The 11,666-nt window shown below is 41.4% G+C and overlaps 1 protein-coding gene and 1 pseudogene across 2 annotated transcripts; both read left to right on the plus strand.

Annotated features, from left to right (window-relative positions):
• Nucleotides 1-1,878: 1,878 nt before the first annotated feature.
• On the plus strand, nucleotides 1,879-6,842 carry LOC111648972 (actin, alpha cardiac muscle). The gene is made up of 7 exons (XM_023398722.2): nucleotides 1,879-2,028; nucleotides 3,630-3,769; nucleotides 4,287-4,611; nucleotides 4,777-4,938; nucleotides 5,133-5,324; nucleotides 5,875-6,056; nucleotides 6,338-6,842. The coding sequence occupies exons 2-7, from the start codon at nucleotides 3,641-3,643 to the stop codon at nucleotides 6,479-6,481; spliced, it is 1,134 nt and encodes a 377-aa protein (XP_023254490.1). The 5' UTR covers nucleotides 1,879-2,028; nucleotides 3,630-3,640; the 3' UTR covers nucleotides 6,482-6,842.
• Nucleotides 6,843-8,720: 1,878 nt separating this feature from the next.
• LOC111648973 (centriole, cilia and spindle-associated protein pseudogene) lies at nucleotides 8,721-11,237 on the plus strand (annotated as a pseudogene). Its single transcript, XR_015436642.1, has 2 exons — nucleotides 8,721-8,804; nucleotides 10,831-11,237. The product of XR_015436642.1 is annotated as a centriole, cilia and spindle-associated protein pseudogene (transcript).
• Nucleotides 11,238-11,666: the final 429 nt, after the last annotated feature.

Consider the following 11,666-nt stretch of genomic DNA (forward strand, 5'->3'; position numbering starts at 1 on the left):
AAGTTAATTTATTGGCAGAACATAAACCACAAAAATCTTCTGGCACAAACACACAGTAAAGTCCAGGCAGGAAATCTTTAAAGTGTTAGTATGGACATTAACCTTTATAATAACAAGCTACATTTTTAATTACAGATAATTAGTAATTTTACATACATTTGTATCTCTGTCTGTTCTTTGTTAAATAAACCTGCCGTCACCGTCTCCCATGTGTTTCCTGCATTTGGGTCCAACTTACCTCGCAACCCTTGACATCACAAGCTAAAGCTAAATGTACAATTTAAAGTAAAGTGTAAAGTTTTACGTGTGTGTGTTTTTCTGTCTTTTGATTGATGTTTTCCCCCGATTATCTCAGTAGTTTATAATCTAATAAAGGTATAAATGTAGTATATAATATAAAAGAGCAGCTTCTAACAGAGAACTGGAGGTTTATTTTGAAGGTCAAGAGCCTGAAACATTTAAACTGTCGAGGCAGGTGAGAAAAATAACTTTATAAATGAATATCAGATCAGGATAATGTGCAGTATGTTGTGTCTGTGAGTGTGAAGTCACTTGGAGCTGCATCATCGCCTCCTCTGGGTTCATGACGACGGTCCTGGTCTCTCTGAATCCTGACCCTGCAGAGAAACAGCTGGATAAACACAGCCGGCTCAGTGTCGGACTGTCAGAGGAATTCAGACTCAGCTGTCGGGCGTGTCGGAGGTCATGACCCTCTTGTTTTAGACACCGGAGTGTGAACTCAGCTGCTGTTGTTCCAGCTTCCAGTCCAGAAACAATCTGTTTGACAACGATCCTCCTGAAACCAAGAAGAACCTCTTACTTTTCTGGCACAAGATAGAAACAATATTCTTTCTTTCTTTACCAAGTAAATTTGATCATCAAATCGACTTGATTCTCTGGTCTCTGATTGGCTACTTTAATTAAAAGCCTGTATGCTTGGTCTGAAACTACTAAATACACAGAATGACACAAAACTGTATTTACACTTCATCTTAATTCAGCTTCAAAACATCTTTCAGACTTTTAACTGTTACAAATGGAAACTTTTACAACATTTAAACAATTCACTAATCAGTCACTTTCAAGCAGTAACAAAAACAGGTAACAAGTAGCTGTTGGACAGTAAATCTAACAACTACACAGAGATGCAAAGCTACAAAATTAACAAACAGCTGTAAAGCTACAACAAAGAGACTCAAAACAACCAATAATGGGATTAAAATGACAATAAAGACACAACAAGGAGCAAAACAACCAGAGACAAACTTAAAGCCACAAAACCACAAAACAACCACAAAGATATTCACATTACAACAAGACACAAAATGTCCATAAAGGCTCATAACAACGACCAAGAGAAACGACACAGAAATACTAATAAAGAGACACAACATCACCATAAAGAGGGTTTGAGTGAGTGTGTGTCATTCATCATGTAGCTCAGGGTCAAACTGAAACTTTAATCTTACATTCCTTGTAAAAACAAATATTTAATTCTCTACATAACTTTGTATGTTTGTGAATAGTTCGAGTTTTATTCTTTATCTTATTGGTTGTCTTTATAGTGCGATGTTATGAGTCTTATTCATAAGACTTATCTATTTCATCCGTGACGTGCGTGTGCGTGTGCGTGTGCGTGTGTGTGTGTGTGTGTGTGTGTGTGTGTGTGTGTGTGTGTGTGTGCGGTAGTAGTACTCCTCCACGCCGGTCGGTGAGTCGGTGTGGTCTCGCTCCATACACGGGCTCGAGCGCTCCGCGGCAGCCTCGCGGGGGCTTCCTCTCCATATATGGCCCGCACGGCGCGCGAAGCCTCTGCGTGCGCCTCCCGCGCGACCTAATATGGACGAAGGGCCGGTTGAATTCCTGTCGAATAGTCGCACATTCCCACCGGCCGCGTGTCTGGAGACGATGGTATGGGGGAGAAGGTGTATATAAGGACCCCGGTGGTCGCTGCCGGTCACCCCTCCTCTCTCAGCTGGAACCAGCAGCGGTTAAAGTTTCCTCACTGACACCCGGAGACAAGCACAGGTAAGCGGCTTGGAGGAGCGGAGGAGCTGGAGTGGATGGAGTCTGGTCGGTTGTTAGTTTAACTAAAAGCGAAACAGACGGAGAATGATCCGGTCTGCTTTTATTCAGCCGTTACAAAAAGCAGCTTTTGTTTTGACAGGTAGTTGGAAACTTCCCATCGGGCGCTGCGTTCGAGTGCTGTCGGAATTTCAGCAATTACGAGAGAACAGCGATACACACTGTGCAAATTTGAATTTAACTTACATTTAATTAAAGACCGAAACCATAATCTTTAGAGTGCAGAGATCGTGTGAGCTAGGTCGTTAATTAGGACAACAAATGACTATTCTTTCAATTGTACGATGTTTTGATATCGCACATATTCAAAATAGCCAAAATTTGCTTTAACCACTGCATTGTTTTCAAGTAGCAAGGCATGATTATATCTAGGAACTGGCCTGACTTTTAAACCTTTCATTAATCAAAATATGTATCATGAAACAAAAATAAAACGAATAGAAATTTTTTAAAATGAGAAAACAAAACAGGATAGAGAGAAAATTTTAATTCTAATTGTGTAGATGCTGTAGCCTATTTATTTTTACTTCTTTTACACAAAATATTTACAGGAAATAGTCTTTTAGAAAATTGACCTTCGTGAATAAACAAACTATTCACAAATAAAATCATACATTTTAGTTATGAATACATAACATTTGACTTTGCTCAATGAAAAACAAAATCTATGCATGCAACCTTAAACTTCCAGTAGAAAATAGTAATTTAACATGAGTTAAAGGGGCTTATATTTCAGAAGTCGGATTTTATGAGGTGTTCTTGAAGGCATCATTAAACTCCATGTAGGTTAATGGTGTTTCTGTTTATTTCTTGATGAATACAAGCTGAGTAAACTGTGTAATTAGCCTATTATCAGCTGTTTATCACCTGATCCAGACGCTGCAGGCCACAGAGGGGATATAAATTATGGTCATTGGCCTGTGATTATTTATACAGTATAAACAGAACAGAGTGTGTGTATTTAATGACCAGCTGTTTAACATCATGAAGAAAAAGTAGAAGATGAGATCATGTGTTCACTGCTTGTGTAGTTTTAAGTAACACAGTTTAGCCAAAAAAAAAACTCAAAACAGAACAAAAGCAAAAATATTTTGATGGCTGTAAAACAATGTTTATTTATATTTCATAATACAACAGTAATGAATGGTCTGTACACTTAAACATGACATATTCAGAGCTTAGACCTTGAAAGAAATTCTGTTTTAAAGCTGAAATGATTTAATTAATGGACTGGTTGAGTGAAAGAAAAGTCATTTGCAAATATTTTTTATTTTTGATCAATAGTTGGAGACATTTTTAAAGAATGAATATCAAACCCACTCTGGTTTCAGCTTCCCAAATGTGATAATCTGCAGTTTTGTTTGTTGTAACCCCGGTGTAGTTAGTTAGTTAGTAAAGTAAACCACAGTGACAGGACGTTTCTTTAGATGTTAAGACTCCCTAACAGACATAAGTTCAGACGTGTGCCTTCTCCCAGTGTGTTAGCTGCTGTTGAGTCCATCTGCTGTTCAGTAAACTCACCACCTCTCATTTCCCGCCTCCAGAATCTGCAGACATGTGTGACGACGATGAGACCACCGCCCTCGTGTGCGATAACGGCTCCGGCCTGGTGAAGGCTGGCTTCGCCGGAGACGACGCCCCCAGGGCCGTGTTCCCCTCCATCGTCGGCCGCCCCCGTCACCAGGTACAGAAGAGCTACATCACCTTTGACCTCCTCAGTTTTTGGTTGTTTATTAGTAAAGAAAAGCTGCAGTTGCTGTAATTAACCAGCTTTGAGGAGAGTTTCCTGTAAAAAAAACGAGCCCATAGGTCGTTTGTGCAGCATCTTATTATAACCAGGTAGGTCTTGTTGCTAGGCGAAATCTAGTGGGTGTAGTAATTATGACAGGAGCGTTATTATAGTAACCACTGCGACTATCGGTATGCCGCTCTCGGTACAGTTTGTTATGGTAACCATGACAACCGAGGTCCAGTGTACGCATGCCTCCGTAGAAGCGCTATAGGTCATATCAGAGGGTTGAAAAAACGACCTATATGGTTGTTTTTGTTGGAAGTGACATTCACATGCCCAAGAAAAAACAACCTCATGATTTCGGTGCCCTTATGTCCCTCTCTCTATCGGCCCCATCAGGCCAAAACTTGTGTAAGTTAAGAGAAAATACACGTTGATCAGTCCTCACCCACTCCCCCCCTCCCCTCAGGGTGTGATGGTCGGTATGGGTCAGAAGGACTCCTACGTGGGTGACGAGGCCCAGAGCAAGAGGGGCATCCTGACCCTGAAGTACCCCATCGAGCACGGCATCATCACCAACTGGGACGACATGGAGAAGATCTGGCACCACACCTTCTACAACGAGCTGCGCGTGGCCCCCGAGGAGCACCCCACCCTGCTGACGGAGGCCCCGCTCAACCCCAAAGCCAACAGGGAGAAGATGACCCAGATCATGTTCGAGACCTTCAACGTCCCCGCCATGTACGTGGCCATCCAGGCCGTGCTGTCCCTGTACGCCTCCGGTCGTACCACCGGTGAGTGCAACACACAAGCCGAGTGTTCAAGAGTTCACAGGAGGTTTATCTCAACATCAACAACAACACTTGCTCTGTAAATCAAGTGTAAAGGAGAAGTTGTGAAAAACCTCCTCCTGCCTCTTACACTTGCCACAGGTTGAATGTTTGTGTTCCTGCTCTCAGGTATCGTCCTGGACTCCGGTGACGGTGTGACCCACAACGTGCCCATCTATGAAGGCTACGCCCTGCCCCACGCCATCATGCGTCTGGACCTGGCTGGTCGTGACCTGACCGACTACCTCATGAAGATCCTGACTGAGCGCGGCTACTCCTTCGTCACAACCGGTAAAGACTTCACATCAGGACAAACACAGCTGTCCACTTTATTTTAAGGCCTATGAGTCAAAGCAGGGTCACGGTTTTAAGCCATGAGTTCAGGTTTAGGACAATATCCCTTTTTTATCTGTTACATTTAAAAGTATTGAGATCCTGGTTTGATATGTTCTGCAGAAAGCCTGATCTCTGCTCTCTGTTTCCAGCTGAGCGTGAGATTGTGCGTGACATAAAGGAGAAGCTTTGCTACGTGGCTCTGGACTTTGAGAATGAGATGGCCACCGCCGCCTCCTCCTCCTCCCTGGAGAAGAGCTACGAGCTGCCCGACGGTCAGGTCATCACCATCGGCAACGAGCGTTTCCGCTGCCCCGAGACCCTGTTCCAGCCCTCCTTCATCGGTGCGTACTCACAACACTTTCTCTTTTACTTTTGTGGAGAGAAGAACTGAAACAACCCGGAAGCTCACAGCTGAATATTCAAAGGGTCAAACTGAATTTGCGAAGTCTGTTTTTTTCTTTTGTTCGAGGTTTCATCCTCAAATATGAAAATCAAGTAAGGACACTGTATGAAGACAGTGTTGCAGCTCTCTACTCTGGAGTAATGTGGGATTTTGCGACGTGTATCCAACATTGATATAAATATTAAGTGACAAGACTTGATTTTTCTCCCAGAATCACAACACAAAAGCACAATTACAAATTCATATTGTAAAGTTTTAGAATCAGAGTCAGTTATCTCTCTCTCTGTGTTTGGGACGTCCTGGTCAGGGTTTGTTTTCTGCTCCTGATCCTGATCAGTCTTCCATGTTACACCTGCACAGTAAACTGAGGCCACAGCAACATTTCATCAGAACAGAAGGGAAGAAAATAAAGGTGTTAAACTGGAGACGTTCTGTATTTTTGTATTAAATACGTCTCCTTGAACCGCTCCTCCTGTGCACCTGAACAGGTATGGAGTCCGCTGGTATCCATGAGACCGCCTACAACAGCATCATGAAGTGCGACATCGACATCCGCAAGGACCTGTACGCCAACAACGTGCTGTCCGGCGGCACCACCATGTACCCGGGTATCGCTGACCGCATGCAGAAGGAGATCACAGCTCTGGCGCCCAGCACCATGAAGATCAAGGTACGATACGGGGACAGTAGTTTGTGATGATTATGGAGAGTTTAGGAAGTTTCACACACACACACACACTATACGGCCAAAAGTATGTGGACACCTGAGCATTACATCGATATGTGATAACTGAACATCTAACTCCAAAACCATGGGCGTTAACGTGCTGCTCTAACAGCCTTAATTTTGACCAAATACAGTTCAAGAAAAGTTGATGAACAGAAGCACAAAAGCTATTGTTTATGTGATCTGATGTGCTTAACTAAATCTTCCTCCCTCCCCCTCTGCAGATCATCGCCCCCCCTGAGCGTAAATACTCGGTCTGGATCGGCGGCTCCATCCTGGCCTCCCTCTCCACCTTCCAGCAGATGTGGATCAGCAAGCAGGAGTACGACGAGGCCGGTCCCAGCATCGTCCACCGCAAGTGCTTCTAAACACGACGCCTCCAAGAAAAACCACCTCAGGTTCAGGATCCAGAGCGAAAGAGATGCCGAACACGCCGCTGCTGTCCTCAGGAAGACTCTGAAACAACGTCCTCTCCTAACACCAGGAGCACACGACGCCGGGACAGATCGGCGTCTCACCTGTACATATGTTATTTATTCCTTCTTTCATGTATGTGATGTTTTGAATGTGAATGATGTCCGATTTGTGTATGTGAAAGCAAAGCGAGTGTTGGCTTCGAGGTACAACACACTCCAACTCGGACCAAGTGTGAGGAAAAAAAGAAGAAGAAAAAAAAAAAGACCAAAAAAGAAACGAGACAACAAAACGAATAAAAGCCATATATTTTCACGTACGACTGCTGTCTGTTATTCCTGATTCTGGACGTTTTTAGATGCATGTTTTTGTTTTTGTTTTACCAACAAAGGTCAATATTGGTCTTTTTTTTATAACATCATCCGCCTCTGAATTTGGCTGGATATTGGGAAATATTTCAATAAATACCTGAGTCACAGTCCTAATGCTGATTTGCAATATTGTTTATTTTGATGCACTATTTTGAAAAATATGATGTTTTTTCTACAGAATCCTTTATTTCATTCAACAAAGAAAACCAAACATTTAATGTTCATATTTGTACAACCATTTTGTTTTTAGTTTTATTTGCAGTGGGATTCTGAAATGGCAGTTTGACATCCTACAGCTTAAGTGTTGCATCATTGATACTATAAAGCAATTAAGTTTATTTTATATTTAATACTAGCTGCAATAAAAGCATATTATAAATATTAGTGCGTAGTATACACTGTAAACAATTAGTACAATTAGAACATTAATACCTTTGAGCTTCACCACAAAAATATCTGTTGGCCATCTGCCTTCAAAAATCAGTGTTTATTGGTCCAATTCCAAAAACATGAGTGAAACCAGACTCATAATAAACTTTATGAGACTCTTAAAGATCCAAGACAAAACAAAGAGATCATGTTCAAGTGTTAGAATAAATCCAGCAGCACCTGTGAGCCAAGATAAACAGTACGTTTAATATCCTCTGCCTGCTGTCGGCTTCCTTTTCATACCGCAGAAACTTATCACATTATTCTTTGGAAAATTAATATCATCCAGGACGTCAGAGGAAATACTATTTCAGATTAATGTGAATGTGAATGCCTGAGAAGATGCAAATATAAAATTAGATAATAGATAAAGTGGAGAAGGATTTAATACAAGACTGGTCAAAATGAAATCAACAGGGGTCTAGATATCTAGACATTAATCCCTAGTGCAAAAACATTAGCTCCTACATTTCCCATAATGCAACTCCACAGCATCTTAATTATCAGACCCTCTTTGTCGAAAAACGCCCATGTCCCTTTTTTGAAGCTAAGTTGAACTACCCATGAGTGAACTTGGTAAAAATAGTGTACTGGCCCTTTAAGAGATGAGAAACAGTTAGAGTTTAATGAGTTAAAGTCTGATGTCTCTGTTCTCAGCAGGTGTTTTCTGTTTTCACCTGTTGTCTTCTCTGCACAGATGGAGGCAGAGCACGCACGCGCAGTCTGGTCTCTGCATCTTCACGGAAAGTCATATTTCATTCTTCATTTCTACATTTCTGCTCTGCTTCCACCAAGCTGGTGTGAAATACATAGAGCTGTGCCGGAAGTACAGGATTTTTTTCTTTCAAAATAAGGTTCACAATGACATACACCTTAATAGCCCATTGAGGAAAAAGTTATATTAAGGTAGAAATGACAGTTTCAGTGACACTTGACCGGAACCCCAACTGTAGGTAGAGTCCTGGTGCCTTCAAACTTATTCCATGTCACAACTACTGAGTCCACTGTCCTCCAGCAAACACCCAAACCTTTAGAAAATACTTCGTACCCTTGACACAATTTCATTGCGGAAGTCTACAGTTAAGTCATTGAACTTAATTACTTGGTTCTTGTGCTGACATGCACTGTGTCCAATCAATTCAGTTTGCCACAGGTGACAAGTTCTAGAAACATTTCAAGGGAAATTAAAGCAGAAAAGATGCTCATGACCACAATTTAGAGTGACACATGAAACAGTCTGAATACATTTGTGAATGGGAGATTTGTCTTTATTTTTTGAATTACTATGCAAAAAAAAAAAAAAAAAAAGGTTTATTTTGAAAGTCTAAGCCGGAAGCTGTGTGTTGTGTTTTAGCTAGCTCCGCTCTCGGGGGTTCGTCAGTTAGAGAAACGGAGCGATGCTTCGTCGTCTGACCGCGGTACCACAGCGACAGACTGGACTTTAAATCAGACTGGACCCGTCTGAAATGAGGTGTGGGTGAGTACAAATATGTCTGACTTTAATACCGAACCAGTCCGGAACCGTTTAGCCTCAATATTTAAACCTCACCGTGTTTACAAACGGGGGTTTAACGGAGCGGGCAGGTGAGGGTAACGGCTGTGAACATGGCTGGAGCCTGATTTCCGACGGTTACTGTCATTTTTAAACCTCAAATTCACACACTTCATGGTATTTTTCACCTTCAGCAGACACAAACAAGCTTTATTATTTGTATCCTGGGTGTGTTCAGAGACTAAAATCTTAACAAGACGATGTTTTTGGTTGGGGAAATTAGAGCCTTCAAAAAAAAAAAAAGAAGAAAAGAGGCATATCTGTATTTCAGTCACAGGATTCAATAAATTAGCAATAATTGATAAGCTGTTTGACAATTTTGATGAGAAATACTGTCCCGGCTCTGTCCTCGGATCAGATGTAGGCCAGCTCAGACAAATAAATAATGAATGTAGTTTATTTTCACTAAAGAAATAACAGGTATTTAAATAAAATAATAAGAAATGTGTGTGTAGGCGGGAAGAGTCCTGACTGAAATAGATCCAGTGTTATTGCTTTTGCAGTATGAGTAATAGTTGTAGTAGTGCGGTCAGTAGTAAGACTATTATGAGCCTCAATCCTCTGCTCTCAGTATAATCTGTTGTGGAGGTAGGTGGGCGGGGCGTACAGGTAAGACCACACCTGACAGAAAGCACGTCAGCAGGTGCTGCAGGTGGATCCCTTCAGAAACTATATGTGGATTTATTTGGTGAAATATTAACAATTACTTTGCATTAAAATAAGGTTTTTTAGAGTTTAAATTGAAATATATTGATTTCCAGCAGCTTTATATGAAACGGAGAGATCTCAACAAAATTTTCAGTTATAGGTGTGACTGTCCAACTCTTGTTTTATAAAGTATTGCAATCTTAATGATTTGTAGAAAATGAGAAATTATAAAAATACTACTATCATTATTGTTTTACTGTATATTTATATAAAATTCATCAATTTTTTTTGTTTAATTGTAATTTTACAGTTTTTTTTTACCATCACTAACTCAAATTTCTGTATGCCGAGTTTAAACCTCTTCACACAGTCAGACTAAACTGTGGATCGCTTTTCTTTCATTTGATGCAAAATGCATTAAATGACCACATATTTCACTGTTCATGAACTGTTTTCTCACTCAAACTAACCCACCACCACTCTGTGTATTGACAGTTAATTTTGCACATTTATATAATGCTGTATAATTGTTACATTTACGTTCAAACAATTAAAACACAACACAAAGTCTAAATAAGACTGGGGTTTGCTACATCCTGCTACATCTACATAAAAATGAAAACCCCTAATTGGGACACCGGGTATCTTAGTTTCATTCCTTGATGACCTCTATGAAAGACTTGAGCCAGGTGAGGAGAGGGGGCAGGTGAGGCTGAATCCAGAACTGCTTGTAATTATGTGTCTCACCATTATCTCCCAGTCACAGCCTGGTTTACAGCCCATGGTGTCACTTTTCCTTCCACCTCACTGTCCATTCCTCAGCCCCACAGAGGAACTCTTCTCCTCATGGAGGTGGACAGTTTTATGATCAGGTGTTTCCTCTTAGACACAATAAATAATGGATATGTGGATATTTAGTGGATTGAAGAGAGGACATGAGGTGTGAGGTTGATGAGAACCTGTGCACTGGTGCATTTCTGTATCTGTAGTTATTCTATACATGTATACTGAATATGTATAGTTTTGTATTGATTTACTAAAATTACTGAAGCATATTTCCTCACAAAAGTTATGAAACTGTTGTTTTTAATCAACCAACTAATGACATTGGTATCACAGATGTCTATCAAACACCAAATAAAAAACCATTATGTGTTTTTAGGTTGATATTTGAAGGTACAGCCACTTGAACTTCTCTTGCTTTGTTTGATAATAACCAGTCTACATTGCTAACCATGGAGTGTGGCGCGGACTTGCTGAGTGCCCGTAGCTCTATTAATGTCCCTCCTCTGTTTTCCCCCAGTGATTACAATCAGACACGAGCAGTAACAAGAACCATGGTGACCAAGAAGATCCGGACGGAGTATATGAAGAAGTTTAAAGATCCCAAATGGGAGACGTTTTCCAAATGCTACGAGGACTCTCTGAAGTACCGGCTGACACGGCGGGTGATGGAGCATTCCCACAAGCCCTGGTTCTGGGAGGGCTGGGACAGCGGCTCTGACTCCAGCGGCTGGTCCACGCCTCGGCTGACCAGGAACAAAGTTGCCCCTCTGTCCCTCCCACCACCACCGCCGCCGCCGCCGCCATCCACGGACGTGAAGCAGAAGTTGTGGGAGCTGAAGATCAGTCCTGAGCCGAAGCCGCCGCCCGAGGAGACTGAGGTTGGAGCTGGAGAGGCTGCAGTTGTAGACACTGCACTGACATCAGGTAAGAAAGAGCTGGAGACAACTTAACTGACCTTTAGTGCTGAAACTGGTCAATCAGGGTGAGAGATAATTAAAGAAAGAAATGCCAAATATTTGCTTGGTCCAGCCTCTCAAATGGGAGCATTTTCTCATTTTCTCTGTTTTTAAATCATTTTAAACTGAATAACTTTGGATTGTGGTCAAATAAAACATTCAACATGTTGACGTTGCTTTGAAGTTCCCAGATTTGTGGTGGATATTTTTAGCTTTAGAGACGTCAGCCTCAGCCTGTCGGTTGGTTGTTCGGCCACATTGGTCTAGAAATATCAACAACTCCTGAATGATTTTACCATGAAATTTTAATTGTTCCAACATTTTGGTTTATGAGAATTTAATAAAATAAAATTCTTTGTACCGGTTCCTATATATCCTCTGTGCTCTGTCCAGCTTT

This window comes from Seriola lalandi, unplaced genomic scaffold, assembly GCF_002814215.2.
Source record: "Seriola lalandi dorsalis isolate HSWRI2012SDOR001 ecotype SW California unplaced genomic scaffold, Sedor1 jcf7180002049763, whole genome shotgun sequence".
NCBI lineage: Eukaryota > Metazoa > Chordata > Actinopteri > Carangiformes > Carangidae > Seriola > Seriola lalandi.

Excerpts from the sequence above, each read along its gene's own strand:
- LOC111648972 (XM_023398722.2), top strand. The coding sequence starts at position 3,641 with ATGTGTGACGACGATGAGACCACCGCCCTCGTGTGCGATAACGGCTCC. Across the intron at positions 4,612-4,776 it reads CGCCTCCGGTCGTACCACCG|GTATCGTCCTGGACTCCGGT; the intron begins GTGAGTGCAACA and ends TCCTGCTCTCAG. Across the intron at positions 6,057-6,337 it reads CCAGCACCATGAAGATCAAG|ATCATCGCCCCCCCTGAGCG; the intron begins GTACGATACGGG and ends CCCCCTCTGCAG.